The sequence below is a fragment of the Saccopteryx leptura genome, chromosome 6, assembly GCF_036850995.1.
Source record: "Saccopteryx leptura isolate mSacLep1 chromosome 6, mSacLep1_pri_phased_curated, whole genome shotgun sequence".
NCBI lineage: Eukaryota > Metazoa > Chordata > Mammalia > Chiroptera > Emballonuridae > Saccopteryx > Saccopteryx leptura.
In genome coordinates, this window is record NC_089508.1 from 53503467 (window position 1) to 53522670 (window position 19204).

Below are 19204 nucleotides of genomic sequence, written 5' to 3' on the forward strand. Positions count from 1 at the left end.
GAGAGAGACAGAGAGGAAGGAGAGGGGGAGGGGTGGAGAAGCAGATGGTCACTTCTCCTTTGTGCCCTAACCGGGAATCGAACCCAGGATTTCCACACACCGGGACAATGCTCTACCGCTGAGCCAACTGGTCAGGGCCAAGATTCTATTTTAATATAGTTAACTAAATTAGTTACAAATGTTTTTGTCTTTTTAAAAAATGTTCATAGGTGCTTTCTTTTAAGGTTTAATTAGATAAAATATGGTAAAATGCATAGTTCTTAAGTTTACTGAATATTGACAAATGCGTACACCTGTGTAACCTCTGCTCCAGTTAAAACAGAACATTTCCATTACTCCACCAAATTTCCTTATGCCCCTTTCTAGTAGTATCCCCCCCCATGCCCACAACCTATTTGTTTTTTCTTAGCTTTGTTTTACTCATTCTGGAACTTTATGTAAATAGAATCATACCGTGTGTCTGCCATCTTTTCACTCAACAATGTTGTTAAGATGTATTTACATCATTGCTTGTATCTTGCTGTGGTAGGTTTTCTGTGTAAATACAATTGGGGATAAATGAAATTGCTAAGCGAGGCTGCTTTAAATGAGTGTTATTTTATATACAGACCTCTCACTTTTTGCACTCAGGTTGTTCTGGTGACAGATGGCTGTCTTGGCATTGGTAGAGGGTCGCTGCGGCATTCCCTAGCTACGCACAGTCAGCGAAGTGAGAGCAACCGGTTCCCGCTGCCTTTTCCTTTCCCGTCTAAGTTATACATCATGTGCATGGCAAATTTGGAGGAGGTAATGCTTTTTGCTAAGTTCTTTTTACTTTGATTAGATATATTTTAAGGACTCAGTTTATTTTTTAGTATGTATATTCTATTAGTATATATATTCGGTTACTGTAACATTGAACTCTTTTGGTTTCAGCTGAGGTTGGTTACTAATAATCTTTGAAAAGACTCGAGCTCAAATGCTCTTTGAAAGTTCAAAGTGTTGCCCTATCTTGGGAAACATAGCTAGAGTTTTTATCCATCATACTTCCCACAAAGACACTTCAGGTGGTAAAATGTTCTTTATGGTGTTGAATAGTTGCCTCATATAGGAATTCTTAAGTCCATTCCACCAGGAATGTTGACAGAAGTGTGCTTTGATTTTTTTTTTTTTGGTAACATTACTCTGATGTATGTGTTATTCCTTTTTCTTTCTTTCTTTTTTTTTTTTTGCAACAGACTCAGAGAGAGACAGAGAAAGGGACAGATAGGGACAGACAGGTGTGAAGAGAGAGAAATGAGAAGCATCGGTTCCTCTATGTGGCACCTTAATTGTTCATTGAGTGCTTTCTCGTATGTGCCTTGACCGGGGGCTGCAGCTGAGCCAGTGACCCCCTTGCTCAAGCCAGCAACCTTGGGCTTCAAGACAGTGACCTTCGGGCTCAAGCCAGAGACCATGGGGTCATGTCTATGACCCTGCACTCAAGCCAGTGACCCTGCACTCAAGCTGGATGAGCCCATGCTCAAGCCAGCAACCTCCGGCTTTTGAACCTGGGTCCTCTGTGTCCCAGACCAATGCTCTGTCCACTGCGCCACCGCCTGGTCAGGCCTGGTTTTCCCATTTACTGTACTCAAGAGATTCATTTGACCTATCTTCATCTCCATTTTTTATCTGGAAAATGTAGATAATAATGGTACTTACCAAAAGACCAAAAGATATTAGGAACATTTTAGAGAAAAGATACTGTATAAATACCAACAGCAGTCACCTCTGAGAATCTTTGTAAAACCACATCTGAACAAAATAGCTCTACCTGTACCATTTTATATGACATTTCCTTTTTGGTAACTATGAATCAAAATTGTTATAATTATTTTCCTTCTCACATTGTTAAAATATCATCTCCAGTATGTTTATTGCCTGTGTTGTTGTGATGGGTGTAACCTTGATGTGCTGATGATCATTTGGCATTTTGTGCCACTTTAAATGAGGCCTCTGTTTTGCTTTGTAGCTTCAGAGCACTGATTCCTTGGATTGCCTTGAACGTCTCATAGATTTGAACAATGGGGAAGGGCAGATTTTTACCATTGATGGCCCACTATGCTTAAAAAATGTACAATCTATGTTTGGGTGAGTATGTACTTATATTTTTTTTGTGCCTTCTTACAATCCATTATAATTTGACATCCAGAAATATCTATTTTACTACTTCTACTTGTATCATTTTATTTTCCTCAAGTTTCACATTTTTCAAATAAAACGCTTGGTAGTAGTGATTTTACAAAGATCATCTCCTATTAAATTAAGCATGAATAAATCTATGATGCCTATAGATACTGACTTCCTGTCACTGGCTTAACAATTTCAAAAAGATTAACTTGCTTTAGGGCTTGTCAGAATTAAAATCGCTTCACCAAAAATGTCAGATTTTGTTCTATTTCAAAATGGTCACATTGTTTTGGAGTCAACTCAAAGGGAAAACAAACAGCAACTTGAAAGAAATGATAAGTATCGTATTACTCTTCCTATAACAATTGCTCATCATATTCTAGAAAACTGATAGATCTGGCATATACGCCCTTCCATGCCATCCTCAAGTGTGGCCACCTGACCGCTGATGTGCAAGTCTTCCCCAGGCCGGAGCCTTTTGTTGTAGATGAGGAAATCGATCCTATCCCTAAAGTCATTAATACAGGTAACTCTTTTTAAAACTTCCTTCTTTGTTCTGTTATCCTGATCTTTTCCGAACGTCTGACTTTTACTCCTCTCTATCCAGGAAGTGTAAATTCTGATACCAGAGTGCTGTTGTCATCAGTAATACACTTTGGATGGGAGGATGCATTGCTTAAGGGGTGGCAGATTAGTAGTCCTGTGTGGTGACGGAAAGGTCATGAATTAATCTCCTACCCTAAATAATTATAACCACGAATTACTAGAGTTGGAAATCATGGCCACATTCACTGGCATTGAAATCCTTGAGGTAATTCTTAATAGATACTAAGATTGATTGGCATCATAATTATCATAATTGAGGTCAGATATAAAGGTTGTATGACTCTTCCTGTGTGACCCTGGACAAGTCGCTTCCTCTCACTCTTATTAACTAGGTGAGTAGGATTTCTAGGTGAGTGATGGTTTCTAAAGTCTGAGCTCGGATACATTGTACTTCTCTAGCCCTGCTGCTTATATTATGGCTAAAAGAAAGCAGTGTGCCATGCTTTTACATGTTCATGTTGCCGGTGCTGTTCCTAGCTAAGATTGACAATGTAAAAAGTGAAAGGTAACAAGGATAGGGGAGAGGAGAGTTGTCTCCTGTTAGAGGATGGACTCCTTGAGTTGTGGGTACACATTAAACCATCGCTGTCAGTCACCATTGTATCCTCAGTGCCTAGCATAGTGTCTGATGCTTAGTAGATGCTGACTAGGTAATCATTCAATCAATAGATGATTCAAATTAAGTGCACAATAAATGTTCATTTCATTCTTGTGTGTACAGTTTTAAGGAATTTTAGAGTAAAGGGCTAAGTACAGGCTTTTTATTTTTTGTGCCTTTAGCTCCTGGGTGTCTGGAAGTAAGACATCAATCTCTTTCATTGTGACTAGACAGTGGTGCATTTATTAAGCTATGTCAAATATTTTCTTGCCTTCAAACCAGTCAGATTCCACTTCCCCTCCATCCTTTTTTGATGGGTTACTTTGAATAGGTCTTTTCTTTCCTGTATAAACTTTTAGTCCAAGGTCTTTGTTATAGATTATATTTCAACTATTTTCTACTCAAAATAAAAATATATAGCTGCTTATGATGATTCATTTGTGATTTAGCTAAACAGAGTAAGAAAGGCAAATCTCCAGAGAAGCAGATTTACTGTTATCTTAGATCTATAGTGTAGTTACCATGACCCCAATTTTATAAAAGTTTTTTTTTAAAATATGAGTGTGTATATATGCCTAGAAGACTGATAATCAAGTCAATAAAATATTAATGGAGGTTTCCTTTCATGATATAAAGTAACCTTTTATTCTTTATAATTTTTAGTGTTTTCTGAGCTTTTATACTATTTATCTAATCAGAAAAACTTTTAAAAAGTACTTTGGATTACAACTTTTACTTTTCATTATGTTAGGTTTCCAACAAATATTTTTGGTTGTTAATAGGCCTCTATAAAACAGAGATACCATTGTCATATTTAGACTGCTACCTCGGTTTTGTAGAGAATCTATTCTGTCTCAGAATAGCTCTACCCTCCAAGGATGGTTGCTTGCAGCTGTGGAAATATGTGACTCTGACGCCTCCTGTTGACTTGAACATCCCTGATGATACAGAGGGATTTGACCTTTAACCTTTTGCCTTGGCCGGGGACCTAGCGTCATAAAAATAAAGTTTAGGTGATTTGTCATATAACTTAAATTCATTAAATAAAGACTTTTTATTTTCTGAGCTATTTAAATGAAAATTTATTAGAGTTATCTGGAAAAACTTCTAATAACCTTCCTAGTCATCATATTTGAATTTTGCACCTAAATTGAACATTGTGTTTATGAAATTTAATACTTAGAAAACAGTATACTTTTCTAGAGAACCTATTAATTCTATGTTAATTCCTTATTTTCAGATTTGGAAATAGTGGGATTTATTGATATAGCTGATATTTCAAGTCCCCCAGTTCTGTCTAGACATCTGGTCCTACCTATAGCACTTAATAAAGGTGAGTTCTCTTCCTATACAGTGATACATATGAAGTGTCTTATTATCTAGAGTTATTCTTAAATATTAGATAGGAGGGTAGCCCATTTTGCATAATTTGGAGGAAAGAAATAGTTACGGGATTGGACTGGATTTTTGCCTAATATACTAGAAAATGGAATGTTGCCTAATATACTAGAAAACTAATTCTGCTGCTATACACTGTAGAAAGCATATTGACACATATTTATTGTGAATTGCTTTGTTCGTTTACAGTGGAAGTCCTCTTTAGAGATGAGAACGCTTTGTCCCTAATCCAGGGCTCTGCCTTTCCTGGTAGGAGCATGGAGAGAAGCCAAAGTTATTCTCAGGTTGCCTGAGAAATGTGGAGTCAAATACATCTTAAGGGAAGAATCTACATCTGTTCTCTACCAGTGCCTAGCACATAGTAGATACTCAGTAAAGGGGAAGAATCCAGCCCCTTGTTGAGGCTCATTACTACAGAATGAAGGTCTCCAGGAACTGTAAAGTCATTTCCCCAAATTCAGCATCTCTCTGGAGAATGTTAGTCTCTAGCACTTTAAACTTCTCTTTTCTCTTTCTAGGCTGACTATCTACTTTATATTCACCAGCTTTCTCCAAGAAATGTACAGTGGTACCTTGAGATATGAGTTTAATTCATTCTATAACCGAACTCGTAAGTCAGTCAACTCGTATATCAAACAAATTTCTCCCACTTAAAATAACTGAAATAGATTTAATCCATTCTAGCCCTGTGAAACATCACCAAACCATCCTAAATTATGAAAAAAGACATGTTTTTAATTAAGAAATACACATGTATACTTTACCAATGCATAACAAAATATATGAAATAAAAGAAAAAAGTGTTATTTAGTACTGTATTCTTACCTTGGAGACAGACGAGTGAGGCTAACGGAGGTGAATGGCAGAGGAGGAGGGAGGGAGGAAGGGATGCAGGCACTGTAGACACGGAAACTAAAACTGCACTTTCTTAACACTAAATGTTAACTAAAACTGCATTTTCTTTACTTTAAATTTTATTTATTTATTTATCCATTTTTAGAGAGGAGAGGGAGAGAGAGAGAGAGAGAGGAGAGAGAGAGAGAGAAGGGAGGAGGAGCTGGAAGCATCAACTCCCATATGTGCCTTGACCAGGCAAGCCCAGGGTTTCGAACCGGCAACCTCAGCATTTCCAGGTCGACGCTTTATCCCACTGTGCCACCACAGGTCAGGCAACTTTAAACAAAACTAAAACTGCACTTTCTTAAAATGAAACCACAAAAACTTAAATGTAAAAAAATGCACTTTCTTAACTTTAAACTTAACCTAAGCTTAAGATTACATATTTTTCATTTAATCATCACCTGTTTTTGCCTTTTTGGCTGCTCTTTCAGCACTTTCACTTGCAGGCCTTTTTTTTTTTTGTATTTTTCTGAAGTTGGAAACGGGGAGGCCGTCAGACAGACTCCCACATGCGCCCAACTGGGATCCACGTGGCATGCCCACCAGGGGGCGATGCTCTGCCCATCTGGGGCGTTGCTCTGTTGCAACCAGAACCACTCTAGCGCCTGGGGCAGAGGCCAAGGAGCCATCCCCAGCACCCGGACCATCTTTGCTCTAACGGAGCTTTGGCTGCGGGAGGGGAGAGAGAGACAGAGAGGAAGGAGAGGGGGAGGGGTGGAAAAGCATATGGGCGCTTCTCCTGTGTGCCCTGGCCGGGAATCGAACCCGGGACTCCTGCACACCAGGCTGTCACTCTACCACTGAGCCAACTGGCCAGGGCGACTTGCAGGACTTTTGTGGTTTTTTTTGTTTTTTTTTTAATTTTTCTGAAGCTGGAAACAGGGAGAGACAGTCAGACAGACTCCCGCATGCACCCGACCAGGATCCACCCGGCACGCCCACCAGGGGCGATGCTCTGCCCACCAGGGGGCGATGCTCTGCCCATCCGGGGCGTCGCTCTGCCACGACCAGAGCCACTCTAGCGCCTGGGGCAGAGGCCAAGGAGCCATCCCCAGCGCTTGGGCCATCTTTGCTCCAATGGAGCCTTGGCTGCGGGAGGGGAAGAGAGAGACAGAGAGGAAGGAGGGGGCTGGGGGTGGAGAAGCAAATGGGCGCTTCTCCTTATGTGCCTTATGTGTCCTGGCCGGGAATCGAACCCGGGTCTCCCACACGCCAGGCCGACGCTCTACCGCTGAGCCAACCGGCCAGGGCCGCAGGACTTTTGAATAGAAATCTATCCAAAGAGGTTTGCTTTTGCCTGCCTTTTAAAATGTTACAGAATTGTGACAAACAAGTGTCATTAAAAGTGCTGAACCACAACCAGTTGAAACTTTTTCTGGGTGTTTCTTTTCAATGAAACTTGAAAGCTTCTCCCACATTGCCAGCATGTCTTTAATTTCACTTGTAGAAATCACTTCCTCCGACTCTACCTCCTCCTCATTACTAATCTCTTGCAGAAGCTCCATATGTTGCATCATCTGTAGCTCCTTCAACTCCTCAGTTGAGAGTTTCTCCTCATGTTCCTCGACAAGCTCATTTACGTCACCCTCATCTTCCTCCAGACCCATTGACTTTCCAAGGGACACAATCTCCTCCACGCTTCTACCTCGGTCTCGGTCTCAGTCTCTGGTTTGAATCCTTCGAAGTCCCTGTCTGCAACGTCAGGCCATAACTTTTTCCATGCCGAGTTCAAGGTTCTTTTTGTAACCTTTTGCCATACCAAGTCAATAATGTGTAAACATATCAAATGTTGTAGTGATCTTTCCAAAACTTTTGAAGGGTTAGATTTGTATTCTCAGTCACCTCAAAGCAGCAGCGGAACAAGTGCTTTGTGTAAAGCTTTTTAAAGTTGGAAATGACCTGCTGATCCATAGGCTGCAAGATTGAAGTCGTGTTGGGTGGGAGGTAGAGGACTTTCACGAATTTGAACTCATCTAGAATGTCATCTTCAAGACCAGGTGGGTGGGCTGGAGCGTTTTCAAGGATTAATAATACTTTCATTGGGAGTTTATTTTCTTGAAGATATTTCTTCACTGCAGGACCAAAGACTAGATTTACCCATTCAATAAAACATTGCCGCGTAACCCATGCCCTAGCATTGGCACACCACATAAACTGCAGTTTTTCTTTAAGAATCTTGTGAGTCTTAAAGGCTCGAGGACTTTGGGAATGATACACTAGCAGTGGCTTTACTTTCCAGTCACTGCTAGCATTTGCACACAATGCCAGGGTCAGACGGTCCTTCATGGATTTATGACCTGGCAGTTTCTTCTCCTTTGTGGTGATGAAAGTCCTCCGGGGCACTTTTTCCCAAAACAATCCTGTTTCGTCACAGTTGAACACTTGTTGGGGGATGTAGCCTTCCTTTGCGATAAGCGCAGCAAAATGTGCGATGTATTCCTCAGCTGTCTTAACGTCAGCACTCGCAGCTTCACCATGCCTCACCACTGAGTGATGCCAGATCTCTTCTTGAAATTTTCAAACCATCTATGACTTGCCTTAAACGTATCTTCTGCCTCTTTTGAGGTTGATGGATCTTTCTTCTTTAAGACGCCATAAGTAATAAGTGCCTTTTCGCATATTACAGTCTCTGTCACTATCTCCTGCCAGCTCTTTCTCTTTCACCCACACCAGCAGAAGCTTCTCCATTTCTTCATGGATATTTGTCCTTAATTGGGACAGAATTGTAGTTCCTTTCACTGGATTTGCACTTTTGATGGCATCCTTTTGTTTAAAGATGATACAAATTATAGATGTATTGTGATCATACAGCCTTGCCAGTTCAATCACTCATATACCACGCTCATGTTTTTCTATTGTTTCTTGCTTTACTTCTATCGACATCATTCTCTTCTCACCACTGTCCTTTACACTCACTTTCTTTGGCCCTATGACAGCACACAAAAAATGTTAGTAAAAAATGCAAAAATGATGCAAGAATGAGTACAGCGCACAAGATTCAACTTGATTCTGCGGGTAACACGTGAGAAAGAACGAGATGCTGATGTTGTGCTGCTGATACTGGACCCGTGTGCCAATGCGCCAACTAGTGGCAGCTTCCTGAATCACTACTCGTATCAGAATTTCACTTGGATCTCGAACAAAAATATGGACCGAGTCGCGACTTGTAACTTAAAAAATTGGTATGTTGGTCTGCTCGTATCTCAAAGTACCACTGTATATGATCATCAGGTTTCTACTCACTGAGTTGTGATCACATTCCATTTATGTCTGTTAGCTCAATTGTAGAATTGGGTATTCCACAACCTTTCATCACAGATTCACAGACAGAATCTTAATATGTGCCCACTGATGGCTTATTGTGATTATTGTTTATAATTCATAATTTACCTTATTGTGTTCTTGATATTAATATTGATAACCATGTTTTTCTTATTTCTAAGGTCTGAGGTTGGGGGTAGAGATTTTGCATGCCCATATAAATTGCCAAGAAAGAAAGTGGGCAAAATGAAGAATTTGTGCGGTGGAGGGGGGGGGGGGGACAGTGGAAAGAAAAGTATGTGAAGACAGAATGTAGCAATGTTTTAGGGGCTGTTGAATGTCAAGCTAAACTGGGATAATTCTTCCTATTGAATGAGATTGAGCAGACAGTTTCAGAGGGAAGTTAGCTGTAGAAAGATGCATTTGTCAGCAGAATATATGAAAGACCCTGGAATTGGAGAGTTGGATCAAGATATTTATGGAGTGACAATGCTCCCCTCTGAGGGGCTACCTGTCCATGTACTGCCTGGGGCTGTCAGTTGAGACTACTCTAGACACCTCTGAATCTGTGGTTCTGTTTAGATGGTACCTGAAACCCCCAGAGAGCACCTAGCTGCATGTCCTAGTAGAAACTGTGAAAGCTGATTTTTTGTGTAGCAGCTTCACTAAAGTACAATATAATTCATGTATATACTTCACCCACTTAGAGTATACAATTCTGTAAGTTTTAGTATATTGACAGAGTTGTGCAACCATCACCATAATCAATTTTAGATTCAGAGTTTAAAACTCTTAGCCCTCTGTCTCCCTCAGTCCCGGGTAACCACCCATGTCCTTTCTGTCACTATAGATTTGCCTCTTCTGGGTGTTTCATACAAATAGAATCCATATAACATGAAAACTGATTTTTACATGGACATAGAAAACCAGAATATGAGTTTTTCTTACTTTTTATGTATTCCTTTTATAACTGCATATACTTTTCTTCCAAGGCTAGAAAAAGCCAGTAGGATAATTGGAGTTTAGGATTTTTTTTAGCGAATTTCAGTCTGACCTGTTTTCTCTTCTTTTCCCAGAAGGTGATGAGGTGGGTACTGGCATAACTGATGATAATGAAGATGAAAATCCAGCCAATCAGATTGCAGGCAAAATACCCAACTTTTGTGTCCTGCTCCATGGCAGCCTAAAAGTGGAAGGAATGGTAGCAATAGTTCAACTAGGGTAAGCAACATTTTAGCTTTGGTTAAATGAAAGGAAAATTGGTTTACAAAGTGAAGTATTTCACAGACTTTTCTTTAGAAAGGCTTTTGTCACCTTTTCCCTCTCCCTAACATATCCTTCCCCCTACCATCACTTTCTAAACTGCTCTTTAAATCATCCCCTAGAATAAGTACTGAATGAGCCTTTTATTATATTGCTCTTAGATTAAATCCTAAGTTTTCCTCTTTTCTGTTTTATCTAGGAAATCTAGATTCAGTTATAGCATGCTACTAACAGACTCCTCAGCCATAAAATGAGGAGGTAGGAATAAATAAAAAAAAGATGTTGATAAAATGGATCGAACATTTTACCATGTACCAAGCACCCCTGTAGGTACTTTCTATATGTTAACTCATTTAATTCTGCACAAACACTATGAAGGAGGTATTGATATTACCCTCATTCTATAGATAAGAAACTGAGGCTTAGAGAGGTCAAGGAACTTGCTCAAGGTCACACAGTGCTTGACCAGGCGGTGGCACAGTGGATAGAGTGTTGGACTGGGATGCGGAAGACCCAGGTTCGAGACCCCGAGGTTGCCAGTTTGAGCACGGGCTCATCTGGTTTGAGCAAAAGCTCACCGGCTTGGACCCAAGATCACTGGCTCGAGCAAGGGGTTACTCGGTCTGCTGAAGGCCCGTGGTCAAGGCACACATGAGAGAGCAATCAATGAACAGCTAAGGTGTCGCAACACGCAATGAAAAACTAATGATTGATGCTTTTCATCTCTCCATTCCTGTCTGTCTGTCCTGTCTGTCCCTCTCTCCAACTCTCTCTCTGTCTCTGTAAAAAATAAAAATTAAAAAATTAAAAAAAGATTATTCAATGGAGAAAGGATAATCATAAAAAAAAAAAGGTCACACAGCTAGTAAATGAAAGAGCCAGGATCCTTCCCTATGCATTCTGACTCCAGAGCCAATGCTTGTAACCACTCTGCTGTATTCCTTCCCTATGAGGAGAGCCCTTCTAATTTCCATATTCACTGCAGTCTCAAAATTTGCAAAACTACCTACTTCCCTTTCTATAACACCTGTTGTTAGAAAAGAAGAGGTGGAGATCAGGAGGTTGGGAGCACTCAGAGAAAGCATGGTTCCATCTCTGCTTGAGTTAAAATTAGCAGGTCCAAAAAGAAGAATGAAGTTCTTTTTAAGTATTAGTTTTCTATATTTCTTGGTACCCACACTACTTGTACTGGCTCTGTGTATGCAAATCACCTGGGGTCCTTTGAGAAATGGGAGTCGAGCGGGGTGGTGGCTTTGTGCCTGTTGTTACAGGGTCTCTCTGTGCTGGCGCTGCTGTGAATGACTCAGGCAGGCAGTTGAAAAGACAAGGATCACAGCCCTTACGCCTCACCACCCCTGCAGCCACCTCCCGCCCTTTTAAGACTGCTTTTGAGTTCCATGTCTACATAATTAAATAAGAATACGTATCCCAAAGGAATGGTAATATTAGAGGGCAGCAGCATGCATTTTCAGGTTTGGATTTGGTTTTAGTAAAAGTAATACACCTGTCTCAAAGCTGAAGCCCATGTCGCTCAAGAGAAATACACAGGTTAGACGTATTTAACAGTCACAGGCTTGATATTCTTCTGATCTTCCACCTTCTCTCCATCTAGTCCTGAATGGCATGGAATGCTCTACTCCCAAGCTGACAGCAAGAAGAAATCAAACCTCATGATGTCTCTCTTTGAGCCTGGGCCAGAACCTCTCCCATGGCTAGGGAGAATGGCACAGCTGGGTCCTATTTCAGGTATAACCCAGATCCGATTTTATTTACATGACTTTGTTTTCCCTCTGCTCTTCGGAATGGCTCTGACTGTGTAGTCAGAGAGCTGCTCTCCCTTCTGGCTGTGCCGTGTCCTCTGATGCTGGATATGTGTATGGAGGACTCCAAGAGAGTTGGATGTTTGAACTTTTTAACTTCATAGCTTGGGAAACCACCATGCACGTTGCTTTAAGTACATATAAATGCTCTAACTGCTTAGAGTGAAAAGCTACTGTCCATAAACTTATTTTTTCTTAGTATAATTGTCGGCCCAGGTAAATCCCAGTGATTCCCAGATAATTTAATCACCTTCCTTCTTGAAACTGTTTGCCCTTGGCTTTCCAAACACTGCCTTCTCCTAGTACTTAACCTTTTTCTTTGGCAACTTTTCTTTTTCTTGTCATCGTTTCTTGCCTCATGATGTTCTTTACCTTCTCTGGCATTAATATTCTCTCCTGGTTATTTCATCAACCATTATAGCTTCAGACTCCCCCAAATATATACTCTAGTCCCACTTGATCTCTCCCTGGAATTTGCGTATTATATTTCCACTTCCCAGCTGGACCTCTGTGCCTGGATATTCTCCCACAGTCCCAAGCTCAGTATGTTCTTATGTGTCTCACCCCTTCCCTCTTAAACTGTTCCTTCTGATTTTCCCACTTCTTCTGATGAAGGCCTTTGTACTCCTAGGTACTCGGGTTCCAGCTGTAGAGTCATCCTTGACTTGTTTGGGCCCATTGTAGTTTCAGGAACATCTACCAAGGAACTCATTTTGTGCCAGATCCAGGGGATAAAAGAGTAAGCAGAAGTTACTCAAAGTCTAATGGAAAGTTCAATAATAAACAGACTGACACAAGGTCAGAGTTGGCCTGTAGGAAGGGATGGATCACTTCTGCCTAGGGCACTCAGAACATCTTCACAGAGGAGAGATATCCTAACTGACTTTTGGAAAAAAAGGAAAAGGAATTTGGTGAGCCAATGAAGGAAGAAGGGGCATCCTGGACAAATGGACCACCTCCAGAAGAGAAAGGTGCCCGGGAGCACAGACAGTGAGAGCGGGAGGTGGAGGGCCAGGTGGTAGGGGAGAGGATGGCGGTGGCTAGAGCAGGGCCGGCCTCATCTGAAATGGGAGGAGCTGAGGCTTTATTCTGCAGATGCTGGGAAGTCACCGAAGGGGAGTAATATATCTAATCCTTCTGGCTATAATGAGAACAGGGGAAATACCAGTCAGGAGACTTTATATTCTAGCTACTGGTGCCCCTTAGTGTTGTGCAATATGACTGAAATCCAAGTGAATGAGAGTAAATTTTCATTTAGAAATAGAACTGTTGAGTGTGGATTTGAATAGGCAAGGGCATCCTGCAGTTAAAGTCAACTATGGTCGTAAAGATACGAAGGTGAAAGCCAGAACAAGGGGCAGTGGCTGGGGACAGAGAGGACGAGAATTCATGCAAAACATATATTCAAGGTAGAATAAAGGGAAGACAATTATTGAGAATGATCCCAGGTTTCTGACCTGGGCTGCAGGGAGAAAGGTGGTGCTATTAATTAAAACAGAGAACAGAGGAGGAAGAGTGGATTTGGGAAGCACATCTTTTGTGCATGTTGAGTTTATGTCTACGAGATTTAGATGGAGGTGCCTAGAGACAATATAAGAGTCTAGTGTTCAGGAGAGAAGGCATAGTTGGAAATAGAATTTTACATTATAAGCATATCACTGATAGTTAAGATGGTGAGCATGAGGGAGATTACTTAGGGCAGAGGTCCACAAACTGGAGTTTTTATGTACAAAAGTAAGCTTGGAGAACTTGAATAAAAATTCTGTTTCCTGGGCCCTACCTACAAAGATTCTGATTCAGTAGGTCTGGATTCAGGCCCAGGAACTTGCAGTTTTAATATTACTCACTTGATTACAATCCAAGTGATCCATACCACACTTTAAAAAGCCCTAGCACCAGGAAAGTATATAGAATAAGGAGAAGAAGAAAAAAGAGCAAAGGACCAAGCCCCTAGAATGGGCCAACTACTGGGGACAGTGGAAAGGGTGCTGGTAAAGGAAAATGAGGAGGAATGAGCAGCCTGGCTGGTGGCGCAGTGGACAGAGCATTGGCCTGGGACACAGAGGTCTGAAACCCCGAGGTCGCTGGCTTGAGTGTGGGATCATAGACATGACTCCATAGTTGCTAGCTTGAGCCCAAAGGTCACTCACTGGCTTGAAGCCCAAGGTCACTAGCTTCAGCTGGAGGTCGCTGGCTTGAGCAATTGGTCACTGACTCGGCTGGAGCCCCTCGATAAGGCACATATGACAAAGCAATCAATGAACAACTGAGGTACAGCAACAAAGATTTGATGCCTCTCATCTCTCTCTCTTCCTGTCTGTCCCTCTTTTTGTCTCTCTCAGTCTCTGTCACAAAAAAAGTGTATCACCTTGTGAGTTTTACCTGAAGCTTTCCCTTTGTTTTCTGCTTAAGTTCAGTTAGAAGAGCAGTGATCACGAGGCACAATACTTGTTCCATATACCAGCCCAAATATCACACATACAAATATGTGTTACTTTGCAATTACTTAGTTTTAAGGTGTGTGGATCTGCTATCTTATTAAGAATACTGCTGTCTAGTTCCTTCTTGAAAAAATGTCAGAATTTTGGTAAAACAAATTATTTTTTTCATATGTCTGGGTTATTTTCTAAAATCATAGATTTAAAAAGATTTATTCACTAGAGATTGTTTTTCTTTTGAGAAAAAAAATTAAATGAGTATGTAAGGTGCTCACATGACATGCTACTGTAGAGATGACAACTTGTTGATACTGAATTGAAATCATTTTTTTTTTTTTTTTGTATTTTTCTGAAGTTGGAAACGGGGAGGCAGTCAGACTCCCGCATGCATCTGACCAGGATCCACCCAGCATGCCCACCAGGGGGCGATGCTCTGCCCATCTGGGGCGTCGCTCTGCTGCAACCAGAGCCATTCTAGTGCCTGAGGCAGAGGCCACAGAGCCATCCTCAGCGCCGGGCCAACTTTGCTCCAATGGAGCCTTGGCTGCGGGAGGGGAAGAGAGAGACAGAGAGGAAGGAGAAGGGGAGGGGTGGAGAAGCAGATGGGCGCTTCTCCTGTGTGCCCTGACCAGGAATCGAACCCAGGACTCCTGCACGCCAGGCCGATCATCTCATTTTGTTTAAACTAGAGATATTTGGATGAATAGGCTTTTGTTTTCATTGTTAAAATTCAAAGTTATTTCAACGTATAGGATTTTATGACATACTTTGCCAATACCTTGAGAACAATTGTATAGAAAACTTTTTTTTTTTTAGTTTTTTTTATTTTTGACAGAGACAGAGAGTCAGAGAGAGGAACAGATAGGGACTGACAGACAGGAAGAGTGAGAGATGAGAAGCATCAGTTCTTTATTGTGGCACCTTAGTTGTTCAATGATTGCTTTCTCATATGTGCCTTGACAGCGGGGGGTGGGGGGTGGGTTGCAGCAGAGCGAGTGACCCCTTGCTCAAGCCAACGACCTTGAGCTCAAGCCAGAGACTTTGGGCTTCAAGCCAGTTACCTTTGAGCTCAAGCCAGCAACCAGGGGGTCATGTCTATGATTCCACACTCAAGCCGGGGACCCCTCTCTCAAGGTGGTGAGCCCATGCTCAAGCCAGATGAGCCCGCACTCAAGCCAGATGAGCCTGCTCTAAAGCTGGATGAGCCTACTCTCAAGCCAGCGGACTTCAGGGTTTCAAACCTGCGTCTTCTGCATCCTAGTCCAATGCTGTATCCACTGTGCCACTGCCTGGTCAGGCTAGAAAGCTATTTTGAATAGGCATTTGGTAAAGTTCTGATAGTACCTTGAAATCAGGCGTTTGTCATTTTAAAATTTTTAAATCATAGTTGAAATAGAATATTTCTTATATTTAATTTGTGTGGGATTTCTGAAAATACTTAGCTAGAATTTTGAAATTAGAACCTGTGATGACCACACCCTGGCCAGTTGGCTTAGTGGTAGAGCATTAGCCCGTTGTGTGGAAGACCTGGGTTGATTCCCAATCAGGGCACGCAGGAGGAGCAACCATCTGCTTCTCCAACCCACCCCTCCCTACTCTCTCTCTCTTTCTTTCTCTCTTTCTCTCTATTTTTTCTCTCTCTCTCTTTCCCTCACTCTCCCTCCTCCAGCAGCCATGGCTCAATTGGCTTGAGCAAGTTGGCCCCTGGCTCCTTGGCCTATGCCTCAGGTGCTAAAAATAGCTTGGTTGCCGAGCAATGTAGCAACACTCCAGGTGGGCAGAGAATTATCCCCCAGTGTGCTTGCCAGGTGGATCCTGGTGGGGGTACATGCAGGAGTCTGTTTCTGCCTTCCCTCCTTTCAATGAATTAAAAAAAAAAAAAAAAAAAAGTGTCTTCTTGTGAAGTATGTAAGGGAGGGATTCAGTATCGATGCTAAAGGTTTTGGAAACCTGATTATAACAAGATCTATCCTTGTATGAGGCCAATCTTGGAATCATTTCCATTTAAAAACCACTATTATGTGTTAGACACTGGATATAAATGCAGCCCCTTCTCTCTTGGAGCTTACATGCTAGAAGTTGTTCCAGAGAGTAAACAGGGAGTAAAATAAAGTAGAATATAAAAAGGGCTGTGAAGGAAGCAAATTGGGTTTACGTAGTTACAGTATTTTAAGAAAATTATGTAACATGCTGGCCTTAACACCCAGTTTTCTCTGTATGTGCACAACAGGGTAGACCTCTGAAAGGTGGCATTGTTACTTTTCTAGATTAGTGACTATATTGAGTCAAGGTGGGAAGGGAATGTTTTCCCAGGCCATTGTAAAGTCTTAGTCACTTGGTTTCAGACCCTCTTTTCCAGAATGAATTACTCACCCTCCAAAACCCCACCTATAGAAATTTTGGAGTCATCACTGATTCAGAGTGGTGAATTAAAAATCAAACATGGTGCCCTGGCCGGTTGGCTCAGCGGTAGAGCGTCGGCCTGGCGTGCGGGGGACCCGGGTTCGATTCCCAGCCAGGGCACATAGGAGAAGCGCCCATTTGCTTCTCCACCACCCCCCCTCCTTCCTCTCTGTCTCTCTCTTCCCCTCCCGCAGCCAAGGCTCCATTGGAGCAAAGATGGCCCGGGCGCTGGGGATGGCTCCTTGGCCTCTGCCCCAGGCGCTAGAGTGGCTCTGGTCGTGGCAGAGCGAGGCCCCGGAGGGGCAGAGCATCGCCCCCTGGTGGGCAGAGCATCGCCCCTGGTGGGCATGCCAGGTGGATCCCGGTCGGGCGCATGCGGGAGTCTGTCTGACTGTCTCTCCCCGTTTCCAGCTTCAGAAAATTAAAAAATAATAAAAAAAAATAAAAATCAGACATGGGTACTGAGAATTTCAAGGAAATAGCAACATTTTAGAACTGTAACGTGTGTCCCCCTGCCTGCTGCCCTACTTCATGTTCATGTTGTATGTCAGCTACGTTTCTGGGAAGCAGTATGGCCAAGGGGAGGAAGACTGCCTCAGATTTCAGCTTTGAGGAGGGAGAATTTAGATTGCCAGAGTAGATTAGCACTTCTGACTTTCTGGGATGCCAAGCCCTATGGCTTCCTTGGGAAGCTCTGCACCTCCTCCTAAACACCCACCTTCTTTATCCGCAGCATCCCTCCACCTCTGGGCTGCTAGAGTTGGGGCCACCCAGATGTGCAGCCCAAAGCCTGCCTCACTGTGAGGGGGATGTGGAGCCACAGTGGGAGGTAGTTGTGGTCTCTTCAGGATGGAGCGAGGGAAAGGACCACTTGGTTCCTGGTGATTCTGGGAGAAGGACTTGCTCTTCTGCAGTCACTCTTAGCCCAAGCTAATAAAGGTTGGGACCTGAGGCAGGGGAGGGACACATGGTTGCTAAGGGATGCAGGTGGACATGCCAATCATGACATGCTGCTGCCCAGTGTGGGTCACTTGGTGTGCCCCACTTGCCAGGGCGACTTGCTGTGCCCTGAACCTCTATGCTTGCCATGCCCGGGCTGCAGTTCTGAGCCCCAGGCTCTTCTTCATGTGGCAGCTGTTGTGGCCTCCAGAGTTGGCCCTGGACCCTGAGCTGCTGACCTCTGTACCCTTGGGGCCAACCGAGCCCTGACCTTTGGATTGGCAAAACCCCCCACTTGAGCCTTCATATACCTCTGAAGAGGTTGAACCTCCATCACTCCAACAAGAAGTCTCAACTCAGCCTCCTTAGCCCCTCAATGAGACAGAATCTTCTTTAACCCAGGAGGCGACCACAACTCCACATCCAAAGCATCCTACAAATTAAACCTACAAATCAGCAGGGGGCTCCAGCTCAGTAATCAGAAGTCCCTAAAGAGGGAGAACCATCTTCAGTTGAAGAGAAGGCAGGGATGCAGAGAGACAAACTCCCACATGCACTCTGACTGGGATCTACCTGGCAATCTCCTGGGGCTGATGTTCTGCCTATTTGGGACCGTTGCACCATTGCTCAGCAACCAAGCCATTTTAGTGCCTGAGGCGAGGCTAAGGAGTCATCCTCAGCACCTGGGGCCAACCTGCTCATTCAAGCCATGGCTGCAGGAGAGGAATAGAGAAAGAGAAGGAGAAAGGGGTAAGGGGAGGCATGGAGAAGCAGATGGTCACTTCTATGTGCCCTGACCAGGAATTGAATCTGGGACTTCCACACACTGGGCCATCACTCTACCACTGAGCCAACTGGCCAGGGCCCCAAAGTAACCTTTAATCATGTTACGATCCTAAATAGGTGTGTAGGTTCCCTCCAGTACTCTTGGAAAACATGACTATCATCTGAAGGCAACTTAAAGTATATATCAGAAATTCTCTCCCTTCCTCCCTCCATCTCCATTTCTCTCTCTCTCCCTCTCTCTTTCTCTCTCTCTCTCTCTCTCTCTCTATTATACACACACACACACACACACATTCACATAAACATATACAAATGTGTACATACATACTTTTAGGTGATAATAATTTGAGTCTGTTGTAAGAGCTAACATTTTTTATTAAACAACGTTTTTGCCAGACACTGAGCTAGACACAATGAAATGTATCATCTCATTTAATTCTCTCAATAGTCTTATGAAGTTGGGCTTGTCATTATGATAACAAGTAGTAATTGATAATAAAACCTACCTTAGAGGGTTGTTGAGAGAATTTATTAAGGGAATAAATATGATATTAAGTGCCTGACACAGTAGATAAATAATAATGATAGATCCTGCTTTTTAATTATTCAAAACAAACAAAAAACAAAACAAATAACGAATAAAA

The 19204-nt window shown here is 42.6% G+C and overlaps 1 protein-coding gene across 3 annotated transcripts in view; it reads left to right on the forward strand.

Moving 5' to 3' along the window:
• The window catches only part of INTS14 (integrator complex subunit 14), a 45776-nt gene that overhangs the window by 13516 nt on the left and 13056 nt on the right, over positions 1-19204 (forward strand). For 2 of the 3 annotated variants that reach the window (XM_066388180.1, XM_066388182.1), the window contains exons 4-9: positions 631-786; positions 1991-2109; positions 2532-2674; positions 4593-4685; positions 9988-10132; positions 11787-11920. In XM_066388180.1, the coding sequence (XP_066244277.1) occupies positions 631-786; positions 1991-2109; positions 2532-2674; positions 4593-4685; positions 9988-10132; positions 11787-11920 (790 nt within the window). The remainder of the gene's footprint in view (positions 1-630; positions 787-1990; positions 2110-2531; positions 2675-4592; positions 4686-9987; positions 10133-11786; positions 11921-19204) is intronic. The other variant, XM_066388181.1, reaches the window with a different exon arrangement.